General features: G+C 38.7%; 1 protein-coding gene across 1 annotated transcript; it reads left to right on the top strand.

Annotated features, from left to right (window-relative positions):
* On the top strand, positions 1 to 27,953 carry TES (testin LIM domain protein). The gene is made up of 7 exons (XM_066318992.1): positions 1 to 97; positions 10,516 to 10,601; positions 19,396 to 19,645; positions 20,761 to 21,096; positions 24,382 to 24,597; positions 25,118 to 25,276; positions 26,494 to 27,953. Exons 1-7 carry the CDS (start codon positions 71 to 73, stop codon positions 26,683 to 26,685), a joined length of 1,266 nt encoding a protein of 421 aa, XP_066175089.1. The 5' UTR covers positions 1 to 70; the 3' UTR covers positions 26,686 to 27,953.

Genomic DNA, 27,953 nt, shown 5'->3' with positions numbered 1-27,953 from the left:
TTGAGCGGTGCGGGGCGCGCGAGCCGAGGCTGGTCTGAGGGAGCTGCCTCGCAGCCGGACCCGCCCCGCCATGGACCTGGAGAATAAAGTGAAGAAGGTAAGGCGGGCTGCCCGCCGGGTTATCTGCCGCGCACGCCGGTGTCCGCTCTCTGGGGAGCGGGGGCTGCCCTGGGGTCGCCGCCCGGTGCCGGGATCAGCCCGTCCCGGCTGGCGCCCGGGCCCCGCGGCGGAGGCAGGAGAGCTGTGTGCCGGGCTGCCGCGCCGCTCCCGCCGTGGCTGTGGCCGCAGTTGGTGTCCCGGGTGGGGCCGTACCGCTGTCGTGACATGCGAGTAAAACCCGGTAAACCCCTGACATCTGAGAGTTGTGTTCGTGTACGTGCGCTGTGTATGTAGGTATGAAAGGTAAATTACAAGCGGACAAGCCGCTGTTTGTGGTTCTGTTAGTGATTAATTTCAGAGCTGTGATGTGACTGGCTCCTTACAAGTGTGTTATCAGCATTCCTATAGATTACACCCGTGAGGGAGAAGCCTGGGCTTTATTTTTCTTTCTTTTTAAAGGTATATCGATTAGTTAGTTGCGTTAAATTGGCAAGAAACAAAAGGTCAGTAAAAGAAAGGAGTAGGTTGTCCAATTTTATTGACTTTCTTTCCAAATCTCACCACTTAAAACTTCCTATGTAAAACTGATTTCATGTGAGATGCTCATGTAAGTCTTTGCTTCTAGTTCTTTCACAAATTAAATGTAGTGCTAAAGCACGGACTTTTTTAAAATTAAAAACTTAATTGTACTCTCTGTTTTGATACTATTTGATAAAGGGAAAAGGAGCTTTATATGTGAACATAGGTTAAATCTCTACATAACCTTCATTGATCTGTGAAAAGCAGTCTTTTGACACGCATGTTGTATGAATGAATGTGTGGGGGGTTTATTCCTGAATTGTTTTATTTAAAGGTAGCACTTTGTTTTAAAATGCACATGCATGCTCTTGTATACCTGTGTGCTCTTCCAACAGGTAAGAAAGGCTAGAAACTGGCTTGTGGGTGGAAGTAGTTCTGTAGTGCGGAAGGCTGCCTGTAAAGGCTGAATCCTAGCAATGATTAGCCTTGAGTTAGTTTGCTTCAAGTGATGTCACCACGTGATAATATCACTTGGGTGAGGATCCTGCTTTGGAGGAACTGCTTATCTCATCATTAGGCCATCAGCATATAACAGGTGTAGCTAAGTACTGTTACTGTCTTTAGAAACTAGTGGTGTGAACAGGGTTGTTCCCCTTGTGTGACTACTTGATGCAATGAAAATAAGCTTCTTGAGTTACATTTTGCTTACATTTTCTAAGCACAGTTTAAAACTTAACCTTAAAGGCATCATAGGGCTTGTTCACTGGAAGTTTTTCAAACTCCAGGAGGTGAGAGATGCATATTTGTGGAAGGGAGAGCATTGTAATTCAGAATTTATTCATCTAAAGAGAAAATAAATATGGGGTGTAAAATGGCTGATGAAATTCTGCAGATAATGGAGTCTTGGTTTGAGTGACCTTGTAGTTGCTGAACATCTGCTTTAAATTGCACTGTAAGTATTGGGCAGTTGTGTGTGTTTTAAATATATTTGACTATTTTTGTCATATTTTTCTTTGCTCATCTTTTACTTCTCTTCTTCATCAACTTTGAAGATTCCTGAGGGCTTTTCTGAACCTGCTCAGATAGACACAGAAGCTAGTGCCACAAAAGAAACTAGCAAAGCTCTGTTTAATGAAAGTAGTATTTCTTTCCTGCTCTGCTTTAGTAATATGCAAAGATGTCTGTGATTTGAAATACTTCATATTTTCTCTGTTTCTACTCTATGTCTATTCAGAAAACTATTTCTGTTATTGTGCTGTTCTCCCTCCCTTGCTCACATTTTCTGCTTATCTTCTTTGTAACTTGGGCAGAGCTCATTTTCCAAAAGAACAGAAGAGTCTCTGTGAAAGTCTCTGTGGGGAGAACTGGGAAGCTTTGCTAGGTACCAGTGAGTTTGGTACAAAGTTATCTTTTGACTATCAAGATTTATTTAATCAAAACTTCTTAAATTTTGTAAATAGAATAACAGTTCATGTCAACTCTGGACAACTACATGTCTTCCTTTTCTGTCCTTTAATTCCAATTCTTAACCTGTTTATTGTCTTTTTTCTTCTTTCTTTTTTGCCAACTTCCTTCTTTCTTGAGGGATAGAAGAAAATTCTGAGAGCTTACCAGTCAAGATTATCAAAACTACTTGGCTTTTGGAAGGAACTTGTCCTGATGTGGAGATGCCTGTGTCAGATTTTTAGTCCATCAGCAGCAATGGGTTACTTTACTCCATGCTATAGTTCTCATCCGTTTTTTGTCTTGCACCCTGAGGCAAAATAGTCTGAGTTCTCTTACAAAATCTGCTTTGTACTTTATGTAGCTTTTATTTTGCAGTGACTGTATGTATTTATTACCTAGCAAATAACCTCTAAACAGTACAGACTGGTGAGTGTATTACCTGCCTGTTGGGCAGAAGAAAAGAGGAATTGTCATGTTGTCCCCAGACAAGTAGTTCCATTGCATTTTTGAGCTCTCAGTTTAGGTGTTTGCTATTCTGTAGCCCTGGTGTTCAGCAGAGCAGAAGGAAATGAATGCCTACTGGAGCAGGATGCAGTGTGGAGGCACAGACACTTAGCTAGTGCTGTAAAAAAAGCTTCTTTCCCTACCTACAACTGCTGGGTTTTTTCTCCAAATGTAACAGTTGTAGCACAGTCTGACTGAAATCACTTCTCCAGTACAAGACCATTAGGAATCCAACAATGTACCTGTTCTTCAGCAGGAAAAGCCACTGCCCCATCTACCACAATTTCTAACTCTTCATCCTTTTAGCAGTGGATGCCTCATATAGTTGCTGACCATGACAGAAAAGCAGCAGTCCTGTTTAATGTACCCTTCTATTTGGAATCTTTAGGGCACAATTATATTGACTCTGACTTAATTTAACTTCTATTTGGTTTCTTATATGTGTTGTAAAACTAATCTTGCTGTCTTAACAAGTGGCTAAAAGGATCAGTACTACCATGTAGCCAGGTGTCTTGTTTGGTCTGAATCCTGAGCTCTGGATGACCACCAGAAACAGAAATTTCAGCATGAACTTTCTGCACTGAGCAATATATATGCAGAACATATGCAAATGTGTGGAAAAATATGTAAATTTTGTAGTCAGTTCACCATGCTTTTTAGAGCTATTAAATAACTGGCGAACATCTAGGTAGTGAATAGTGTCTTTTTGGTTGCCTTGTGAATACTAAGTCTGAGACTTTTCCTGGCCTGTTACAATTAACCTTTCAAGGGGATGAGGAGTTGTGGGGAAACTGAACAGTTTTCTCCTTTTTCTCAGAAGGAATTTGATTTCCTTTTGCATTTGAGGATCATGAAGATAGTGTTTGCATAAAACAATTGCACAACAGAGCTAAAGGGTAAAAACAGTAGCTCCAGCTTGGAAAGTACTTGTGCAGGAAACAGACCATTCCTTCTCTCAAATACAGTATATGCTGTGTTCTCAATCCTTGCTTTGAGGGAAAATGAAGATTTAATGCTTTGTGTTGAATAGTCTAGCAGAACTTTGTTCCAGCAGCCTGGATTCCTGCCCTGTCTGCCACCTCTGTGAACTTGGTAAAATGAATCAGTAGGTCACGGTCCTGCTTTTCAGTCCTGCTGGCAGCATAGTCTCATGCTTCACTAAAGAAAATAAGAATCTGGCAGTGAGTCTGTTCTATATAGACTTTCACAGTATAATACTTGCTTTATAGAAAGAACTTTGCATGTGATGGAGAAGGGGCAGGGCAGTTTGAGGAGAAGAGGTGCAGCTTCTCTAATGTGGAATTTGTGTGTGGTTATTTTTCAATGGTGTAAGACTTAGTTTGTTCTGTTACACTTGGAAAACCAAACACTGAGTGCTTTAGACATTGCTAAGTCAACAACTGTAATGATCTTTGATAAATGAACGGGTGAATAAAGTATGTATAGGAGCAAAGTCAACTTTTCTGTGTTTTGCAAAGCATGATTTAGTAATTTCTGCTGAGCTGCACTTCCTGTTGAGGTCACTGTTTGTTTTGGTGTTACTGCTATGGAAACCCTTTATAATAGATCTTTTTTGCTGTTTCATATGTATAGTAAGATCAAGGAAATGTACTTTTATTCAGGGGTGAATTTTGCGTGCAAGAAGATGAAAATGTAGATTTATGTAGATATGTAGATATCTACATTTATTTATGTAGATATGAGTGGAACTGCATCAGTTTTGTTCACTAAGAAATTAAGTAACTGCTTCCTGCATGTGCTGTGGGATTTGAGAGTTTTTTTTTTCCCATCAAAGTAAAAAAGAAAAAAAGTGAATAATTTTTTTGAGTACCTGTCTGAATCCACACCTCTAGTTATTTTTTGTCCAGCATCCCTGGATAGCAGTTTGGCAAATACGGCAAGGCTAAATTAAGCTTTTGACTTTTACTTATTTTTTCCTATGGCAAAAATACTCTCCAGGTGTCTGACTGTAAAGTATCATGAAATGCCTGAATAGCAAGTCAAGAAACTCTTTGAATGGAGGACTGCATGACTTTTAAGATCAGATGAAACTTTCTTGGATAGGGTATAATTATACCCTAGGGTATAATTATATTTTACAGCAATGGGGAAAATTAACTTGAGTTAGTGTTCTGTCATAAAAGTAACACAGATCTGCTTCTTCAGTTGTTCCTGGAAAAAAAGAAAGAAATGTAAGTAATAGTAATTGCAAGTAGTAATTGTCAGTGAAATTTTATTGGTATAAGTTGCTTAAAATTACTTTTTTTACTTTAGGAAAGTATACCGAATGTGTCATGCAAATTACTATCCTCTTCCTAGCAGATAGAGTTTACAGTTATAAGGGTGTGAAAGTAAATATCTAAAATGTAGTGTATTTTAAGATTGTAAAATGCAATCTAAATAATATGCATGTTCCACTTATATGTATAACTAAAATTATGTGTGTGGGTTATATGTATATACATATGCATGAGTTTTATAGGGGTGTATATGTACAACCCCCCCTAATTTATAGTTTTTGCTGATGACCAAATTTGCTGGGGTTCTTTTAGGTCCTGGGGACCTTCAGGAAGAGCAGGGCTGTTAAGATGAAAGCATGTCACACCTGTTACTTAGTGTCTTAAACTTGGTCAAATGAACAGGTCAGGGGAGTAAGGCTTCTCTCATGACCTTTCCAGGACACACCAGATCTAATTGTACTCCAGTGTGCTGTGTATGTGTTTCTGGTTTTGTTGAGGGATTTTTTGTTATTTTAAAGTCTGCCTAATGCTTTATTTGTGCCTTGTTTTCAGTCTGAGGTTGTCTAGCTACAGCTCTTAAAAGCGGAGTAAAAGCATGCGCTGTCCTGCATGACTAAAGCTCCTGAAAAATGGATGTGTAGGTTTCCAGGTCTGCTTATAAAACCTAATGTTAGAGGATGCAACTGGGTAAGAGTGCTGATGTCAAAACAAAATATATGGAGTATTGTGAAAATACCTCTGCAGTACTGGATGATGGATAGTGTTGTATTGGAGGGTTACAGATAGTGTTATAGTGTGTGTCAGCTGCATTCAAACAGCTAGTGCAATGCTGGACTTTGTGAATAAACAACACTTGTTTTCTATCCAGCTGAGCTATCTTTAATAGCTGTTAGCTTTTTGAAGGTACACTATGTAGCAGTGTCTTAAATATTTAAATTCTGACTTATTTGATTTAGTAGAAGATGGCACAATAAAATAAATTCCTGTGACTTGTGTACTCAGGCTACTGCAGCTCCTTGATTTATTCTTCTGCCTGTCCTGCCTAGATAATCTTCCAAATATTTTTCTTGGATGCAACCACTTTTTGGCATCCTTCTTTCTGTGCAAAATGGGCTTCTGTACCTAGGTTTCTTAATTCCAGTTAACTTTTCCGTAAATCAAAATGCATATTAAAAAAACTCAGGGTCACATTTGCCATCAATTTTAATAGACATGTTAAAAACAAATATAAAGTGATTAATGGGATACTTCTCTTTGTTACAGATCTGATTTTTTTTCCTTCTCATGCAGTGTCTGTCAAAGTTTTATAAGAGCATTGTCCAGATATTCATATGTCTTTGTAGTGGTTTGTTCTTTTTTTCACTCTGGAATCGTAAGAAGTATCATTGGTCTTCTGCTTTTAAAGTTTAAATGCTGTAACCTATTTTAATTTCCAACTTACAATGTTTCCCTGCTTGAGAAGATTTCTGATGGTACAGAATATAGCGATACAAGATCAGGTCTCAGCAACAGAGCATGCACAGCAATGAGATTTCTCTTTTTTTGGTTGGTTGTCCTTCCTGCTTCACCTTCCTTTCTTTGAAAGTGCCTAAAGCACATTAAGATGCACTAGAAATCTGTTGTTCTCTTACAGTGCTCCAACTCCCACTCAAACATCCAGATAGATCGATAATTAACTAATACTCAAACCAGAGCATTCCTAGGATTTTATGGTAAATCCAAGAATAGCTATAGCATGGATTACTTTAATTCTTGCTTGAAGCACTGAAGACCACAAAAGAAATATCTGCAAAATTTCCTTATGATAGGGAAGAGAATTTAGTTCTGATCTGAGGTTCACTGTTAACTGTTGCATTCCATTAATGACAGCATTCTCACTGTGTAGCCACATCCTTTCAAATTCTGGAGGGATCTCTAACATTGGAATGGTTTTTGATCTTTTGCAGAGTCTAAGTACCAGTATTGTCTTACTGTCTGGCAGGATGATGCTCACCTCTCTGATGGTACAGGAGTCCTCTTGGAGTGAGGAAGGAAAAGCCACTGAGACCTGAGTTAATTCTGGTCTGCTGGTGGGACTGAGGAGATAAGAAATATTCAATAAACTTAAGAATAAACCCATCTGATAAGTCAGGTTTAAACTATTTCATAGTACCTGCTGTTTATCTTACACTTCTGAACTCTTAGACACTTGAATATGATCTTTTGGGTTTTTAAGATGATAGTAAAGCTTCTGTGCATGACTCCTGACAAAGTCAGCCAGCTTTTGTCACAAGATTCCAATGTGAACTGAGATGGGGCAATCTTTTACTACTTGTCACTTGGTTGTGACTGCTTAGAACTTCTTGCCCTTGGGTACTGTGTAATCTTGAATTATCTCAGTCATAGTTATATCATCTTCTGTACTCAAGCTGTTTAAATCATTACTGGGTATTTTGGTAATACCAAATGGGTTTGCTTAGCTTTTGCTGTAAAATGAAAATTAATGACAGCAGACAGACAGGAACCTTCTGACAGTATTTCAGCTGACCTATCTCTGCCATTTCTCCCATAACTCTGTTTATGGGCAAAATGAGTTCCCTGCTGTCCTCAGGTACACAATACCCCTTCAGTGCTCAACCTGCTCTGTGTCTCTCGGTGCTTCTGCTTGGAGCTGGCCACATTCTGCAGAACACATAGGGATAGGTGTGGGTAGCAGTAAAGAAGCACCACACTGCCGTTTTAGGATTTCTAATTTCCTAAGCTACAACTGAACTGGCTGCTGAAGAAGAAAGTAATTTCTGAGGCTGATGCTTTCTTACAGCTGAAGGATGTCCTGTTAGAGGACTCTGGAGAAATATGTGTAATGCACTGACTTCTGGATGAGAATTGCCCACAGTGCTTTTGAGTTTGGCTATTTTATGTCTTAATTTTTGGCAAGTAGCCTTGCAGTTTCTCTGTCAGAACAAAGGCTGAGGCTGTGTGTGCATCTAGAATCACATCTAATTGGTTTTTAGTGTGCCTTTTACTCTTGAGCTAAACCTTTTCCATAAGGTGCCCAGATGTTGTGTATAGAAAGGTAATTCCCTTCTTTCTGGTTCGCAGCAAACTGAAAAACCTGTTTCCAAACAAGTCTCTCTTACTTGCTAATTCAAATTATTTGTCTTGAGCTGCACAAGCATTTACATAATAATGTGCTCTTTATTTCTGGTGTGGGATGTAGAATGCTGTATTTCTGAAGGAATCTGCACTAAGATTTCACAGCCAGTAGTGGCTGTGAAAGTGCAAGTAGACTGGCTGGTTGTTGTCCCTGTAGTCTGGAGAGGGTATGTTCTGGATAGAGCTTTTAGAAAGCATGTATTTCCTCTCCTTAATTTGTTTCTGAAGAGGTTGTTTGGTTTTTTTTTTTTGTTTTTTTGGTGGTTGTTTTTTTTTTTTTTTAGCTTAAAAAAACCCTTAAATATTAGGAGGCTTGGAAACGATAGTTAAAATGGTTTTTGCCTTTTTTTAATATTTCTTACTTGAATTTCAGATTCTGCTTTGGGAATTCTTGAAATGTCAAGCTTATTTCTCTGTAGTATAAAACAGTGCTCTCTAAACAAGTGATCTGTGTTTCTAAACCTTCTGATTACAATACTAATGAGTTTATCGTTATTTCCCTTTCTTCTTATTCCGCTCTTCTTGAAGGAAGGGAGAGCGTGAGCATAAAGAAGTAATGGCAGTTTGTAGCTGAAGTAGCAGCAAGAGAGAATGGGTTAGTTAATGTTGTTTTTTGGGGGGGTGGGAGATAAATTTGGATTTGTGGGAGTTTTGTTTGTTCATTTGGGCAGTGCAATCACTATTTAATAACTTTTTGCAGAGGTAGACAGTAAAAACAGGACAAACACAATCAAATAGAAAACAACCTGTCTCTCCCTCCTCCTCCTACCCCCCAAAAAAAAAGTTGGTTTGTGTTTTTTCTCTTTAGAAAGCATCCTGACTAACATCTTGATCTGTTTGAGTGTGAATTGGGAAGAACGTTCAGGTTTTTTGTGATTCATGGTGTGTGCATATGTGAGATCTCTGGATTCCAGATGAGAAGACTCATATAAAAGCCCATCTTCAGTGAAGATGAACTTTTGTTAACCAGTTAGCTTAGCAGAAGTGTAGCTGATGAAGACCTAATCTTTAAAGTTAGGCTTTACATATCTACTGGTAGTCTTCAGGTTAGCGCCTATAACGGGTAGTTCTTGAGCCCTTAGGTTGATAAAGATGTCACCATGATCACAGCCAGCTTGTATTTCATCTTCCAGATATGGAAGAAATAGTGTTACGTCCTTCTTTCCATCCCTGCAGTAGCCTAATAGCTGCCAACATACCTCTTTTCTCTAAATAGATCACAACCTTCAGGGAAGTTTTTCTCAGGGATGTCAGATTACTGTTGAAGCAGTGATCCTTTAAATTATAAAGTGACTGAAAACATGGTATTCCCTTCATTTTATCAGGTGTTCTGTATTAAACAAGTGGCTTGTGAATAATCTGTTCTTTATTTTGGACAGAAACAAGTTGAAAGTTGATCTGGCTTGTATCCTTGTACATACAACAACAGTAGGATGATTTCTCTCATTAAATGGCAAGCTTAATAATAAAACTATATCACCGCATCTGATTAACTTTGGTGTTGTGTTGTTGTTGCCAGAACTAAAATTAGTACCAGAACTTGTAAGTTCTAGCTCAGTTTCTGTTCATGGTAAAAGCTAAAGTGCAGGTGAGCTGTTTCCACCTACAGCTGGTTGGGAGCGCTCCTCCTACTGCATGGGGGTGTGGGGATGGATTCCTCTCTGCATGTTGGGCATAAGCCTGCCAACCCAACTGTGGCCTTCATCTGTTTGATTTGAGAGCCATGTTCCTCAAAGGTTTAAAGTGCTGGAGGGAGACATTTTAATGTGTTATACAAATATGTAAGTTAGTGTGCTTCATACTTGTTTTTCACTTCGAACCTCAAGAGGCTGTCCCTAGATTAAATTTGCTCATGTGTTGATACATTGTGTGAGTACCTTTAGTCTGCACTGTTTTCTGTATTCTCTGATACTTCTGCAGTGTGAGTTGGTCACTGATTTTGCTAACTGTGCTTTTTCTCTTTCCCCTCAAAAAGTAAGCTGGTATGAGTCCAGCTGAAATGTAATTGTAAATTGTGCTACTCTCAGTCACTATCAGAGTAGCCTCAAATATACTTGGAAATATTAGACAAACCACTTAGTTGTTTCCTTTATTCCAGATTAGTGCATATAAATGTCTGGTCTGTTTATTTCTCTATCTCCTGTGTTTTGCCAAGTCATATACTGTAAATCACTTTGTCCAGACAGCTGGATTAAAGGTCTTTTGATTTGAGGTCTTCTGGCCTCACTTACTGTGGTTTCACAGCCTTAGACCTAAGGAAATCTGCTGCAAAGAATCTGCTTCTTCCCTTGTGTGAAGTTTGTAGAGCAAGCTGGGCTGGAGAGAAAAGTCACCAGCAAAGTCCTTAGGCCAGCTCTGCCTGTTTAGCTCAACCCAGTGTACAGGCTTGTGTGAACACTGCTACTTACATAGATAGAACAGGAAGGTGAGTGGACCCCAAAATGCTGTCCTTATGTCAGCTTAGTAAAATGCTTAATCCTTTGCTTTAGCTGTTGATTATAAAGACATCAGTAAGATCATTCATGCAGCATAATTCTTGAAGCTGACTGTAGTCATCTTCTTCTGTACACAGATGGGCTTGGGCCATGAGGAAGGATTTGGTGCCCCCTGCTTAAAATGCAAGGAAAAGTGTGAAGGATTTGAGCTTCATTACTGGAGGTAAGTGACACTAAAGGTACCCTAAGCTGTGACTCAGCACTGCAGACCTTGACATATGTATGCAATGTCTGAGTTACCATTTTTGTTCTCTCTCTCAATTAAACTGTTAAGGTGTTTTTAAAAAGCTGACACAGTTCAGAGCCAGAACTTCTCAGGTGCATTACAGTGGAGTATCTAATCACTTGTGAGCATACATTTCATCTGCCCTGAAGTGAATGGTAGTACTTCTACTGCAGTATTTGCTTTAGCTGACTAAACAGTGGAGGTAGATTTGTGAAAATATGTCTAGCTTTACAGTAAGAAACATGATAGGGGAGAAGTGTGTTTTATCTCTGTAATAAAATGCTTTTTCAACTCCTGACCAAATATGTAAGTTTTGATTGGAGATGCTAGGTAAAATTATTTTGAAAGTCTTTGAAACTTTGTATACACCTACAGCTTACTTAGATGGGGAAGGGGAAGAGGTGCCACTTGTTTGTGTCACACAAATTCAAGTAAGTTAGATAATACTGAGCCCTAGATGGTGTACTGTTCGGAAATCAGTGAGTTGATGATAGCAGTAGTCTGTCATTACTTAGGCAGAAACTTTGTATTTCGTTAAGACCTTTTTCTTCTACTGAAAGAAGATGTATTTATGTATATTAATGCATTTATGTATCACTGTCCCAGTTCACTCATAATACTGGGTGTGCTCTAAGATGTAGCTTAGCAATTCTGATTTTTTTAGAAAAAAGGTCCATCTCAAAGGGAAGAGCCTGAAAGGAACAAAAAAATAGTTGTTAGTAGCACTAGCACATACTATCAATTAAAAGTATTACCTTTAAACAGTGCCAACTAGCTACAGTGAAAATTGCATTTGCAGTTGAATTTTTTTTCATGAAGTGGCCTTTGTATCCCAGCCATAGCTGCATCAGATGCTGATAAGGCCAAGGGGATTTTATATCTTTGCCCAAATATTTGACTGTTTAGAAAATAATCAGGCAAACAAAAACAAAACTCAGCAAAAACATATTTTGATACATAATCAAGAAGCTATATCTGTAATATGAAGCTATTGAAACAATTTACAAGTAATGACATGGACCAAGAAGTGGTAATGCACTAGTAAGTAAACATGATCATCTAAAGATAGAAGAAATAGTTAATTTATCGAAACACTTTTTCAATATGCACTGCATCACTGAGGGGTTGTGTGTAGAAGTAATAGTAAAATAAAACAGAATTAATGTAAGTAATGCAATAAGAGAGAATTTTAAAAAGTGGAAGAGTCAATAGTGTTTATCCATGATTACATGAGAAATTGTATTACTTTCTACTTGAAAGTTCTTTTGTTCATAGTCACAGTGCCAGGTGTGGAAATTGCAAGTGGGGGAGGAAAAAGTCCAGTCAACTTTCTCTCCTTTTATTTTTTTTTAACTTCTTCTTAGTTGCCAGTGTTACACCTTGTAATTGCTAGATTACTCATTAACATGAAATAATTTGGAATACAAAGAAATAAAATGGCTAAAGTGGTTTAGTCACTTCATAGTATGATTGCAAAGTTAAAAGGTGTCTGCTTCTATGTGGGTATTCGGGGTATTTTGCCTGTGTTTTTCTTTATCCATATTGCATTATCTTCCTGTGGTTAGGGCTCGTTGTGCCAGGTCCTGAGTACATAGCTCATCAGAACACTGTCTCACCTAGAAAGTAAGAGTTTGTAGACAGCAGTGGATTAAAGAGCAAATAATGAAAATTATGTAAAAACAGTGACTATTTAGCTAAGATTTAATTTGGAAATTGAGCCCATATAGGATGGACCAGATAAATAAGGTAGCTGGAAGTAGTCTGAGAAGCTTCATCTAAGTGTCAGACAAATGTGGCGCATACCTCTGAAACAGTGAAAAAGTTAGCAATTGAGAGAATTCAAGAATGGGTTGGAAGATAGCTGTTTCTTCAGCAGAGCTGTTACTGGGGACAATAAGAGTCTGAATCTGAAGTCTTATTTTAGTTTTGTGTAAATAGCTTTCAAAGGAAAAAATATATTGATATGCTTTGCATGATGCATATATTTTGGTAGTCTACCACATAAATGGAAAGCGATGCATCCCAAATATGTTTACTTAATTGTTAGCCTTTAAATCTGAAACTCTGTTTTAAGTTGGAACAAACTGTAGCACAGGTGGACAGAATATTGACTTTATAATATGGATAATCAAAAATCAGTTCAAGTTTACCCACTTATTTCATTGTTACTCATCTTTAAAAAGACTAGTGTTGAAGTAAGAATTGTATTTAGAGATACACTTACACACAGGAAGAATAATTTGGGGTAGGGAGCCAAACACCCACAGAGCTGGTCACTCCCTGTCCCAGACATCGGGGTGGGGGACAAAAAAGGAGAAACAAAAGTGATGCAACTCATGGGTTGAAATAGTCAGTTTAATAGGTGAAGTGGTGGGTGAGCAAAGGGAATCAATCACTGGCCATCTCCCATCAGCACACTGATGCCCAGGCAGTCTCCAAGCAGCAACTACTTAAGAAGTCAGAAGCCCTGAGTTCTTCATCCTCTTTTTGTGTTTTATTGCTCATGATGATGTTATACAGCATTTAAACCCCACTGACCAATGAAGAGTCAGCTGTGCCCCTTCCCAGCTTCTCTGCTTGCTGACGATGGGGCGGAATTCAAAAACGAGGAAGCCTTGACTTTGTGCCAGAAGAACCCAGTAATAGCAAGTCCTGTCAAGGCTGTTTCGGCTACAAACGCAAGGCACAGCTCCGTAAGGGCATTTTGAAGACAGTGACCTCCAAGCCAGGTGCAGCCCAGCAGGCGGGGCAGTAGCAGCCGCGTGTGCCGGGCGTGGTTCTGCTGTGGGCCGTGCCGGGCTGACACTGCCCTCTCCTGGGGGCAGCCGAGCAGCTTCAGCACGTCACACAGCTCTTCTCTGATACATGAAAACGCTGTTCCTCGAGGAGACAACATGCGATTTCTTTTTGTATTTCCATACAGAAGACCCTCAATTCTTCCACCGGGGATTTAGGTTGTAAAGTCCACAAAATACCCAAGTGTACCTCTCTAGTAGCAGGGCTTTACGGGGAGCTGCTACACCCTTCTCTATACTGGGACTATTTACACTATATCTCTTCTGGGGTGGCACATACTGTTTTAAGATGTTTGTGCTGTAAATCTTGACACACTATGTAGTCAGGTTTTATAAGTGCAGAAGTGTAAATTGAGGCTAGTATAGAAATGATAGTAAACCAAGTCTTTAGTAAGATTCATTCATAAATTTTGAAGTTCTGATAGCCCCAGTGTTGCAAGCTGAACACAAAATTAATAAAATGAGGGGTGTGGTCTACAATGGTAGTTGAATGGTTAATAACTACCTGGTTTGTCTTAGTGTGTTAATAGCTTTTGCTTTTAAATTTGTCCTCAGAATCATGCTTCTGTCCCAGTATAACAGCAGCAGAAGGTGGAGAAGGTCTTTTTAATTTCTTTCAGGCTGCAAAACAACCCCCACACATGTTCAGTGGGTCAGGCTGGATGTCAGAGATTGCTACTCAGTTACATATTGCTCTTTGGGAATGTATTTCTCACTAGAGGGAACTATGGGACAGGAGTGAGAAGTTGCTAAAAACAGGAGGGCAGGTTCTGATTTACGTTGGTTGCATATATATACCAGAGAGTGGTACCTGTCCCTGATGTAACTCACTGAGATGTTAAAAAAACCTTTGGAAAACAAGAATCTTAAGCTTGGGAATCACCTTTTTCAGCATGTGGCTTCTCTCACAGATACAGTACGTGGAAGGTAGGAAGACCCTTAAATTGGCTTTAAGATTTTCTGATACTACAGCTGACAGGGAAGCATTGAGATGCAGTTCAAAGCAGTTGCAGTTACTTATAGCTACATTAATAGCAAGAAAACATAACAGAAGGAATCACAAAATCATAGACTTGGATGAAGAAGCAATGTGCCTTCTCAGTAATTACACTGATGATGCTGGGAGGAGTGGCTGATCGGCCAGAGTGCTGTGCAGCCCTTCAGGAGTTTGACAGGCTGGAGAGATGGGCAGAGAGGAACCATCTGAAATTCAATGAAGGCAAATGCAGAGTCCTGCACGTGGGGAAGAATAACCTCCTGCACCAGCACAGGCTGGAGGCTGACCTGCTGGAAAGCAGCTGTGTGGAGAAGGACCTGGGGATCCTGTGGACAACAAGCTGTCCCTAAGCCAGCAGTGTGCCCTGGAAGCCAAGAAGGCCGGTGATGTCCTGGGGTGCATTCTGCATGTGGACTGCTATATCCTATTCTGTGCTCCTCAGTACAAGAGAGACATGGAGCTTCTGGAGTTCAGTGGAGGGCAGCAAAGATGATTAAGGGCCTGGAACATCTCTCCTAAGAGGAAAGGCTGAGGGAGCTGGGCCTGTTCAGCCTTGAGAAGTAACGACTGTGAGGGGACCTCATCAATAGAAATTAATGTTGATTCAGATGGAGCCAGGCTCTGCTTGGTGGTGCCGAACAACAAGACAGAGGGCAAGTGGCAGAAAGAAACTGATTCCTGAATATGAGGAAGAACTTCTTTGCTGTGCAGGTGACTGAGCACTGGAACAGGTTACCCAGAGAGGCTGTGGCCATCATCCCTCACTGGAGGTATTCAAGAATCATCTGAATTTCTGTGATTCTGTGATAGGAAGAGGTTAGGCATTCTGCATGGAGGGCACAAGCCTCTGTGCTTGCAGCTGCTGCCTCCTGTCATTAGGAACCAACATAGCAAAGGTCACGATCCATCTTATTTTTCCTCTCTATATACCAAAACATAGACAATCAGGAGGGTGGTTGACATTTGATTTTGGAGAAGGGTCTGGTAGTCTTTGATCCTTTGTATAGGTAGACATTCAGGACACAGGAATTCATCACTTGGGAGGATGGAATCTCTATACCTTTCTTCCTAACTACTCAAGACCTGCTAGCAAGGCACTATCTAACAGATTTGTCTTTACAGTGATTCCACAGATTTTGGAGTTCCCTCCCTACCTTCCGTGTTTCGAGTGGGAAAAGCTTTTCAAATTGCTGAGATGTGTGTAGAGGAAAATTGCTCTGCTTTGATGAGGTCCTGAGAGCTGTGAAGACATGAGCAGGAGTCCCTAACATCATCTTCAACAGGGATCTTGCTGAATGTCCTCAAGTGCTGAGAAAATGTTTTCTACAGTGCAGATGGAGAGAACAAGAAATTTTTCACTGCTTGTCCTCTGGACAGAGTCAAAGGAGATAAAATTGTCTAAGCATATACGTTTTTATATATTTATATGTCTGTGAGTGTATATAACAGCAATTATTTTCTCTTGCATGTGAGGCATTCACTCTAACATCAAAAATAAAAATAAAGCATCAATTATCAGGCAGACTTGAGAAATCTAAATTGGAGGTAGTGGAATGGGGTCACTTCAGTGAGATAGCTGTATTAAAGTCAGAAAAATAACAAGCCAGTCTAATCTAAAGAGAAGTAATTGGCCATATACCTTCTGCAGGGGGGACAGTGAGTAACTAATGAGCAGGAATGTGCTGTGGCAACTCATGAAAGAAGTTAGGACTAAATTGGAATCAGTACTATTCAGGAATAGTTAAGTGTGTGTAAATACCAATTGGATATCTTTTAGTATTGGAAATTGCTCAAGAGGAGAGATAATAAATCAGGACAGGATACTTTTTTGGGGCTGTTAGCAGCTGTATGGACATCTTCATGTGGCTGAGATCCGGGGGGAACATTGGTGAGCATGGGAAATGGCAACAGCCTAGGGGATTTTCCTTTCATTTACTGAGATGTGCTGACATCAGTTGTGACTCAGCATTCTCCACGTTCTTTCTGTATTGTTTTGCCCTGTATTCAGGGGCATAATGGTGCACAAGTTCTAATGCCAAAGCCACTATTACATTTGCAATATAGTCCCTTTAACAGCTTCTTGCAAACTATTGGCAAAGAAATATTCACTTAACTTTCAAAGAGCAAGGAGATTAGACTGAAATGTACACAGATTTTTAATTTCAGTGTGTGCAGGGGTGGGGAAGATTAGTGAATACCTCATTATTTTTAATGGAAGTATAAAGTGCGGTAGTTCTATGCCAGTTTTCCAGGAAGGGTCTAAGGACAAATTGCATGCTTTCACTTCTTTGAAACTACCTATTGATAAGGAAAGCAAAAAAAAAAAAAAAAACACCAAACCAAAAAAAAAAAAAAAAAAAACACCACCAAAAAGAAATTTAAAAAATCTCTCACAGCTACTTCAGTCAGTGAAACATATAAAACCTTCAAGGTGGGACCAAGAATAATGACAGCAACTGAGTCAGGATCTTCATCTAATTGAAAGTAAAAACAGGATCTCTAAGCTATTCTGCATTCTGAAAGAATGGTGTTAGGAGAAAGCTACACAATTTCATGATGTAACATGAGCAAAAATAAGGTGCTCTTGTGGCTTTTCTAGCACGTGTGGAAGTCTTAGGGTGAATTCCACCACAGCTTGTGGAGGGTGATATGGTCTGTGACTGTTGTCCATGCTGCTTTACTGTAGTTTGGGTGCTGTAGAGTGGGGAGAGTGCATAGCCTGTCACATGGCAGTTGTGACCGCACAGGCAATACAGCAACATGAACTGTTCTTACTGAGGTCTATCTTGCAAGTAGGGCAGTTCTGGGCAGCCTAATCATACTTCAATTGCATAAATCTGTGCAGTGAACCCAAGAACATCTGGTTTTCAATGTTATTAGATCACATTCTATCAAGACGTGAGACTAAAACTGGGGATTACTGTTACTAAACATTTACGTTGTAAGAGTAAATAAAGTGTTTGGTTGGACAAAGTGCTTCAATTGCAGTAGCATGTGTGCTGTGAGTCATAAAGCTGCATGGTGATCATGATGTAAATCACTAAATCTGCACAATGCAAAGTGCAATCCTGTGTGGTATTAGATCTCAAAAAAGATGACTGAGAGCTAGTAATAAGGTATAAGTACATGCATGCCATAAAAGATGAGCAAAGTGAATATTAATTGCTTTATTAGTACATTAGTCTCCAAGTATTACCTGTGTAAAGGACTTGTGTAGACAGATGCTGAAGATCTTGCAAAATCTTGTTTCGAGCATTTGAGATGCATAGTAAAGCTTTTTGGCCTTGTGGGCAATGGTAGTTCATGCTTGAATGTTTTGGTGAACTGGGAGATTGCAAAGTGGTTAGTGTTTAGTAGCTATCCAAGTATCAGCTTTGAAATTTAGCACATCTTTCCTGTCATAGAAATGAGTGGGAAGCTGTCAGACAGTCTACACCTCAGTTAGTGATCTCTCTAGGTATTCGTGTTGAAAAGTGGAATAACTTCTGTTTGACATTCTTATTTTGCTTGAGTGGCTCATTTTTATTGCAGTTAGGTATTTTTATTTGGAGTGGGCTTTAGAATTTAAGTTACCACAATGTATGGTTTCTGTATAACCACATGACCAGGGCAGCATCCACCACACACTGAAATGTTAGTAACCCTCATGCTAAGCTGGTGTACATATAGAGAGCATATGTTTGGGCCTGGCTGTGTGTCACTTCAGGTGGCTTATTAAAGGTCCTCCTTCCTTTCCCAGTACCTCAGGGACTTGCTGTAGTCATGGCATGTTCTTGTTGTGTTCCTATTACATACCATCTTAAGGCACCTAACTTGCCTTCGAGACTATATAAAGCAAGATGCAGAACAACGTTAGAGTCTGATGGGTTTTGGCAAGCAGAGTTCAGAAACATTTTATAGCTAATAGTTTATGCTATTTGCTGTATGAAGTATATATAATGGGGTAAAACACTGCTCATTCCTCTTCAGACTCTAGAGATCCAGAAGGTTGATATGTTTTCTTAGTCTATAATAAAAACCTTCAGTTAATATCTAGTTTCACTAATTCATGTTTGCTGTGGCTGACTGCTTTGAGCTGATATTCTGAAGATGCCATTAATAAATAATGCACTAGCTTGTCTAGTCCAAAGTTCTGTTCATTATATGTGAATTGTTTAATTATGCTTAAGGTAACAAATTGCTTTCTAATATTCGTTAGCCAAAGCAGTTGAAATATGTTGTATATGAAAGAATACAATTTATATCCAAGTAAGTAGATACACTTCTACCTTTTAAGGCTGTTTTCTGTGAAAATTCTCTCTACAGCATGTGCCAGAGTACCTCTGACTTGCTTCAGAGCTGTTTTGAAAGGCTTTGTCCATATAAGCCTTTAACTTTTCTTTCATCTTCTCTTTAAATGCTGTGCTTTGAACAGAACTTAGTGCAATTACACTCTTTGTATGTCTGTATGCATTTTCTTCCTTTTTAGGAAATATTTGTTTCCACATAATAGCAACCTGGTGATAACCAAATATTATGCATACAGTGAAATACATATGAAGAAAATAATATAGTTTGTGTAATTCTGAATGTATGAAGAGCAACTGAAAAACTAAAAGCCTAAGCAAATGATTGCTGGGGGAATCTTGTTGATGGATTAAGTTATAATAAATCTGGTAGGTGACTGATAATGGATATGTATATGATTGATCAGTACTGAGATGTAACTGAAGAAGTATCATAGCTTCATGTTAAAAATGCATTACTGTAGTCGACTGATATCTATCTGATAACAATATCTGTAAATAATACATCAGGACACATAAGGAGGTGTTGGACATATTGCAGAAAAACGTGTCTTTCCTAAAGAAAGCATTGAAAACAAGGGTTTGGGTTCCTGGTGACTACACACCCAGATGATGTGAGATTGTAATTTTGTTGCTGTTTCCATGAATTTCAGGAAAATATGCCGCAACTGCAAATGTGGCCAGGAGGAGCATGATATCCCCTCAAGCAATGAGGACGATCGGAAAGTGGGGAAACTCTTTGAAGATACAAAATACACAACCCTCATTGCAAAGCTGAAGAGTGATGGCAATCCCATGTATAAACGCAATGTAATGATACTGACCAGCCCAGTGCCAGCCAAGAACGTATCCATCGATACTGTGACTTATGAGTGGGCTCCTCCTGTTCAGAATCAGACTCTTGTAAGTCCAGCTCACAGTTTTTCATGTTCAAGGCAGGAGTTGGTGGGAGATAAAGTAGGAGAGCTTACTGGAAAGATAACTTTGCCTCTTGTAGTCTTCTTTTCTTCCTCCTCAAAACTGAAAATATGGTGCCTGTTTAATTAATCTTGCATCTGTCATCTTGCTTTATGGATATTTGTATGTCGAAATTCTTAAAAACTTAGGGAGATAAGGTAGTTTTACATACATAGGATAAGTCCCTAGAGACCAGTTTCTGTAACCTGCCCTTTTTTGTTTTCTTGTTTTTCCTTTTTAATAAACTTTAAAATTTTGCATGGCTTGTGGGCTTAAAGAAAGAAAAAAAAACCAACACCACGTCAATTTATATCATTGTTTAAACTTAAGGGGAACACTTAGTCTTGGTAATAACTTTTACTGTATATGGTAAGAACAAGGTCAGTGTTGGCATCTAAAAGAACAGTTTTCTTCCAGTACATTTTCAGCTGAAGTAGAGGAGATGGTAGATAGCCTTATGAGGATCTCGATTCACTTTCCAAACTGTGATTACTACTTTTTTGTACCAAAATGCGCAATGCATGCCAGAATGACATTATCTCAAATTATTCCTTCTCAGGGAATTAATCAAACCTTGTCCATCTAAGACTTATGTAACATTCAGTTACCAATTTGATTTTTAGCTTTGTCATTGCTTTATTAAAACTAGGATTTTTTTTTCAACCCCATTATTTAGCTAGAGTTATTTCTTCAATGGGCTGTATGCCCCAAGCAGATTATTTCAGATCCTGCTTTTCTAAGACTATAGTCATGATTAGTATTTATAGATAGAGACAAGGTGCTGTGTAAGTGTTATTTACTCCGAGAAGTAATAACTCTTTTCTGTATGTTGTAAAAGGCTTAAAAAGGAGCCTGTCTCCTACTCTGGGAAGAAGCCAATTAATGCATCTGCTGTATTTTATCTCCGTTACTGTTTCAGGAGCTTAATGTTTATGGAAAGAACCTTGTTTTTGACAAATTTGACTGTCACTAAAAATGGCAGAGATTATTTTAGTCATGTTTGCTTATGAGAATGGGTCTGTAGTTGAAGTGCCATCTGATATCTAATTCCTGTGATTCAGGCTAGGCAGTACATGCAGATGTTACCAAGGGAGAAGCAGCCCGTCGCTGGCTCGGAAGGCGCGCAGTACAGGAAGAAGCAGTTGGCAAAGCAGCTGCCTGCTCACGATCAGGATCCTTCCAAATGCCACGAGCTTTCTCCCAATGAAGTTAAGCACATGGAACAATTTGTGAAGAAGTACAAAAAAGAGGCGCTTGGTGTAGGAGATGTCAAGCTTCCTGGTGATGTGGGAGCAAGAGCTCCTGATGAGAGTAACTTGAAAAATGGTGGTGGCAGAGGTACCTCATCTGCTGTTGGAACAATGGAGAAGTCCCCAAATCAGAAAGCATCTCAATATGTAAGTATAAGAAGCGAAAGATAAAGCAAGAAGGTACATTATCATCTGAGTGCTCTATTTGGTCATTTTTGCCCAATTAAATTGTTTGTTAATTTGGAACAGCAAAAATTGGGGGAGGGAAAGAAAGAAGGGGAATGGGAAATTGTTGTGAATGTCTGCATAGAGCCCTGGTTTCTGACATTATTTAATCCATTTCAGCAAATAACTTCCCAGGTGACACTTTCATCCTCAGTGCAAGCATATGTTAACTTAAAGATAGTATATTAGGGTGGCTTTTACAGAGGAATAATCAAAAAGCTTGTGTCATCTTATGGACTAGTTGTTAGATTCTTCTTCTCTTGAAGAGTTAGTTTAATTTTAGAAGCTTGTTTTCTCCTCTTCTTGGAAGAGTACTGAAATTACCCACTTAACAAATTGTGATTAAAATGAAATGAAATTAAGGAATAATAAAGTAACACATTTCCTTCCTGTGTCCAACAAGTTAAGCAGTAGCTCTTTTGACTAGCCTTCTTTTCATATTCAGCTTCATTTTCTTATCTATTTTTTTCATTTGGCATCTGATTTCTCCTTGTAATAGCTCAGTAAAAACAAGATATATAAAATTACCCAATTGTCATTGATATTTCGAAAATTATAGCTTTAATCAGTATTTCTCACATAAGCACTGCTGTGCATGTCTCAACTAAAAATTACAAATACAAAATAGGGGTAGGATTACTGAGGGAACATTAAATCAGTTTAGTGGAGGTAGACATTACTTAGGAGTGTCAAATGCTTTGCTGTAAGTTGATTTCTAGAAATGTTGCTATTATATTATTATATATGTATGAATCCTTCAAATTTTCTGCAGGCTGCTTACAGAAAATGAATATGCAAGTTTTAGATGGAGAAAAAGGAGTTGCTTAACATTGGTTGTAGAATATGGCTTTTGGTGTTATTGGGGGTGTCATGTGCTTTTTTGTTGTTTGTTTCTGAACTGACAGTATATATGACTGTGTGAAATATAAAATCAACACTTAGGTTTTAGCTTTGCACACAGCCGCTTACCCTGAAAATTTTCAAGCTGTGCCATTTGGTTACCTGTAGCCATTTGCTAATTTTTTTTTGATCACTGTCTTATTATGGAGAATCTAAGAAACTAAGAAGTTATTTTACCATTGTTTAGGTTACTGTCATTTTTTCTTAAATCAGCCTTTCCTGCTGGTTTACTGTAGTTTCACATCAGCAATTCTTAACTTAATCTTCTCAAGGAAGACCTAAAGAAATACATATCTTGCATTGTACCCTGCTGACCAACTGCCTTGCACTATAGAATAAGTCAATAGCAGCAGACACTCTGTCCTCTTGACTAATTGTATCACAAGGTGCTTTGTTTTTATATTACACCTGTTCATCACTTCCTAATTTTTCTTACTCCACCACCTGAGCATTCTTCCTGCAGTTTAAGCCAAGCATATATTATCACTGTGGGCCATGATTTAGACAGAGGCTCTTAGGTGCTTAAAAGCATAAGTGAACATTTGGGTTTCTTATCTGTTGTTAGGTACTGAGTTTACACTGGGTTAAACAATCAGGATTTAGATAAGGAGCTTCTTAAAGTATTTTGGGCATGTCTGATTTCTTCAATGAGACTTTGTTTCAGCTGTATGATTTAGTATTATCTCAGCTGTTTTCTAACTGTTCAGCATGAATTGATACAAAGAAGAGCTCTTAAATAATTAGCAAAAGAAATGGCATCCTTGTCTACGCTTCTTTTTAAATTGGTTCTGCATTTCTGCTCATCCAGTTTTCTTGTACATAGTCTTTCAGACTGAGTTTGAATGTTGATTCCTGTAGCTGTGGTAAAAAGAGTCTCTTGAAAAATTATTTTTCTTTATAGGAATAGACTGCACTTCTTTGAAACCTCATAAAAAATTAAGCAAACCCAACAACATTTAACAACGAGGTCTCCGCTATTAATGCAAATATACCTGTAATAATTGTCTCTGTGTTTACAAATATAAAGCTTTCTCACCATGTCTGAAAGCTGAATTAAAGAAAAATAGATGCTCAGCATATTTTCATCTTGTAAGAAAGGAATTTATTATATAGGTTTTAACCACCCAAGCTGGAGATGTTCTAAATGGTAGGCAAGTTAATCACACTGCTTAAACCTCGGTCTGGGCAGCTACTTAACCTTCCAGTGCACTTCTCTTTGAGTATGAGGTCTAAAGTAGAAAGGTCAGAAACCTTTCTATACATGTATATTTGAACTTTCCCTTCAATTAGTTTCACTACATTCTGCATTCTGTTTCTGTTGCAAGTTGTTCTTCCACTTTTGTTGTGTTTCTATATATCTTGAAATTGTGTGGCATCTGGGGGATCTGATCAATATGCCTTACAGCTGAGGCACTTGATATGTATTTTATTTTTACATGCACACACAAAGCCATTTGTGGCTGATATGAGTCATAGAGGAAAACCTTCCCAGGATGTTCAGCCCAGTCCACAGACCAGCTGGAGTGCAGGAAATGCCAGACTGGTGATTAAACTGTAGATAAAAATTTTTTGGTTCAGTAACATAAATCATCCGTGTTTTTTTACTTGATGGGAAAACCCTCTCAGTAAGCAGGTACAGGGCAGAAGACTGACTGTGAACTCTCTGGAACTATTTGCAGTGTAGCTGTGTGTATGTACCTCTTGTAGTTTATCCATAGTCACTCTCCCTGTCCTAGAATCATTAATCACAGACTTTTGGACAACAGCCATGAGTAACTAGCATCCCTAGAACATAGCTTTAAACAGAATCAATTTGAAATATTCACTTAGTTTTTACTTTCTCCCCCAGTGATGCAGGTATGGCTCCATCTTCTCATGACCTATAAGTACAGCCATTTTCTTTGTCACACGTTCTGGTCACAGTTGGTTAGCTTGGATGGAGGCTCATTATTCTCTCCTTGCTCCTAAGCATTTAAGATGTACAGAGCATCATATGAATTTTAATTGCCTGTTGTTTTCTTTAAACACTGGACTGCAATTGCAGAATGTGAATACAGCAAAGTACAACAATCCTTTTAAGGACCACTAATGCTATGACAGTAGAAAGTGCATCATCTTGAATTGCTTTAGTTAAACCTAAACTGTGGTATAGGTATATCCTGAACCACTACTGTCTACTCATGGGATTAAACTAATGCTTTAATTTCAGTCTGGAAAGATGGGATTTATTAAATATATCAATAGCATGTAATTTTTATAAATGTAGCTCTCAAAGACTCAATTAAGTCGGTAATAATCTCATTCCAGTCCTGCTATCACTGCAAACTGAACATGAAGGAAGGTGACCCAGCTGTCTATGCAGAACGTGCTGGATATGACAAATTGTGGCATCCAGGTTGTTTCGTTTGTTGCACCTGCGGTGAACTTCTAGTAGACATGATCTACTTCTGGAAGAATGGTAACCTCTATTGTGGAAGACATTATTGTGATAGTGAAAGACCCCGCTGTGCTGGATGTGATGAGGTAGGAAATATCCTAGTCTTTTCTTCTAGCACATAAGTTTGTTCCCCTGAGAAGTGGTTAAGAGTTTTAATAAAACATTTTAGTGCAGGAAGATGATAGGCCATCACTTAATTTAGTTTATATTTTAGTTGCAAAGAACTGAAACCAATACGGACACTGCACATTCAGGAAGATCCGTAGTTTGTTTTGGATTTAATGGTGATTTTGCACAATCTGTGGGGACATAAGATGTGATATGTGAGGGTAAATTCTTCCAACAAGTCCCACTTACGCAGTGATCTCATTATCAGGGGCACTAGAGGCCAGACTGACCCTGGGCAGCAACCGGGAACAGCCCTCCTGGAGCTTCTGGCATTTGCAGGCTCTTGGGAGCAGCATAGAGGCTTTTGGGAAATAGTTAAACAATGGTGGAACCACTGTGAGTTCTGGCAAATCACAAAACGTCCAGAGGCTTTAAAAGGTGCACTGTTCAAATGAATGTACTTGTTTACTTGTATACTTGTTTATATCTTCCTCATAGCTGATATTCAGCAATGAATATACTCTCGCAGAAGGGCAGAACTGGCATCTGAAGCACTTCTGCTGTTTCGATTGTGATTGTGTTCTGGCTGGGATAACCTATATAACGGTGAATGACAAGCCAGTCTGCAAATCCTGCTACATGAAGAACCATGCTGTGGTAAGGTCCTTGCAAATGTCTTGGTGTTGTGAAGGGAGGGATCATAAGTCTATGGAGCTTCAAACTCTTAATTTTCTCAGTCTGGGAGTATCTGAGGGGTATAAATTGATGGTGTGTTTATGCTTGAGTCAGTCATCTTCTTCCCCTTTGGGAAAAAAAACCACACCAACTCACAACTTTAGGCAGGCAAGTGTTTTGTCACTTCATAAACTCGAACAAAAGCCACTGCCGAGGTGGGGGGGAACCTGTTGGAAAAACACCTTGAACTTAGCCAGTGGTGAAGTGGGACTTGGTAACAGAAGGAGTAAAGTAGGTGAAGATGAGTGATGCTGCTAAATGTTTAGTTCATTGAACCTGGTGGGAATCAACTTCAGCTGATCTGCTAAAAGCCTCTAGTGATAACTGCAGTCTAAGTACTTTTGTTCCATTTAATTCTAACCACACCTGTTAAAAAGGAGAGGGATTGACAGATACAACTAGATTGACAGTGATTGTAGAATACAGCTAGAAGTTTGGAAAAGAATGGTAGTTTTTGACTTGTGGTTATGCTGGAAACTAATCTGAGATGCTGGTGCATTCATATCTGTACGTTAGCTAGTTACTAGTTGGGGTTCTGTCTAATGTGCAGCCAGGTGGTTTATATAGTGAATAGAGAAAAAAATGGTCATCTCTAGTTGGCAGTTAATATTCTGAGGTAGGTGTGAGGAATTGTTTTTTTTTGAGACTTTATTTTTTTCCTTTTAAAACATTGACTTTCTCTATCTAAATTACAGTTTGTGAACAACCAGATTTTAAGATTGTGTTCAAGACTTTCTAATAACCTTTAATTACTTGGTATTGCCACAGAGCTGCCAATACAGAGGAAGATTGGTAGCTAATCTCTTCACATATTTAGGTTAATATATGAACATCTATGCTGTTTGACATAAAACGTTTTTATGATTATTTGGGTATTGGGAAACCCTAACATCATTACTGTCTAAGCTTAGTCCCAGCAGCAAATAACCCGTGTGTCTGTTTTATTTTTCTGTGCCCCCAGCTGAATTGTAATCAAAACACTTCAAAAATGAAGAAAAAAAATCAAAAGCTGGAGACCTTTTGAAAGTCTTCTTTTAACACCTGTCTGTCTCCTTCTAAACCATTTAAGAGTTCCAGGTTTTACTGCACTTGAAGAGAGCATGTGTGCTTGATCTCAGTGTTGTTTTATTTCTAACCAGGTCTGCCAAGGCTGTCACAATGCTATAGATCCCGAGGTTCAGCGTGTGACATACAACAACTTCAACTGGCACGCTACGCGGGAATGCTTCTTGTGCTCCTGCTGCAGCAAGTGTCTAATTGGCCAGAAGTTCATATCTATGGAAGGGATGCTTTTCTGCTCAGTGCAATGTAAGGAAAAGATGATGTCATAAAAGAAGGCGTGCACAGAACTCATTAAGTATTGCTGTGTTCCAAAGGCTCTTGCATTTCTACTGTAAAATATATAGTGTCAGGGCATTTAAAATTATTGAAAGTACTAAATAGCATTTCCCAAAGATTTTTTTTTAAATGTCTAAAGCTTCCTATATAATCTTCATTTCTTAGCTGTAATAATACTTTATTTTTTGGAATACTGTTTCTGAGTTTAATTTCAAATTACTTCCTATCTCAGAAATGTAAGAAAAAATGTGTTACAAACTGTATACATTCTAAGGGAGCTCTTCACTGTGAAGAATCTTTTTGCTGTATCTTGTCTAATGAAACAAGAAAATGTGAAAATGCTCCAATTTATCTTGCTTTGTAAGATAAATAACTCTTTCACCTCTGGTTTCACTAATTTATCATTTTTATAGTTTTTCTGCTTTCATCAAGCACTTTAGACAAAATGATCAGTTTTACTGCCGTGTACGGCTTTGTGTTCCTGACTTTAAGTATGCAGGAAGAATGACACTAAGAAAAATTTGCCTTTAATAATTTCTTTGGTTTTGTGACATAGGTTCTTGGGGGGATAGTGACTACTCTTAGGTCTAGTTTTGAAAGGAACTCCACCAGTAGAAAAATGCTGGCTCATGTTTCTTTCTTGCAACTGTTCATGCCTGGAAAAGTTTTAGTTTTACAAATACTGAAGTTATGTTAGACATTGGGGGTGGGGAGTGTTGGTGTTAGAAAATAAGAGTAGGTCTTGCTTAGATTAAAAAAAATCCACCAGAAGTAGTGGGTGTCACGGTTAGCCTTTCAGAACTGGTTTCTGTTCTATATTGTGAATGTTCCTTTCATAAGTTGTGCCTTCTATCAAGAGGGATGTGGCACACAGTACTGTATGTATTTCCAAGAATGTATTTTTGCAAAGGGATCCTGCTTTTGATTTCTACGTTATGAACCAAAGCACGAAGAAGTCTTTTCCAGAAATCTTCCTGTATTTGAGTGAAAAAATCACAGCTGTGTATTAGCGTTGCTTACTAGGTAAACCAAATGTGTGGCTCTTTCATTTTTTTTTAATAATTATATGTCAATTACAGACCTTACAGTGAAGCTTCTTGGATGTCTTTGTGCCAAACACTAAATGGGGAGTGTTTTGGCGTGAAAAAAATAATTACTATTTTTTAAAGAAAAATCTATGCAAGTCTCATGTTCAGTTCTTGTGAGTTTTCTGGTAATTGTATTGTAACATCTATAAATAAAATTAATGGTTTTCACTTAA

This window comes from Sylvia atricapilla, chromosome 5 (genome assembly GCF_009819655.1).
Source record: "Sylvia atricapilla isolate bSylAtr1 chromosome 5, bSylAtr1.pri, whole genome shotgun sequence".
In the NCBI taxonomy this organism is placed as follows: Eukaryota; Metazoa; Chordata; class Aves; order Passeriformes; family Sylviidae; genus Sylvia; species Sylvia atricapilla.
This window is presented reverse-complemented; position numbering and strand designations above follow the sequence as displayed.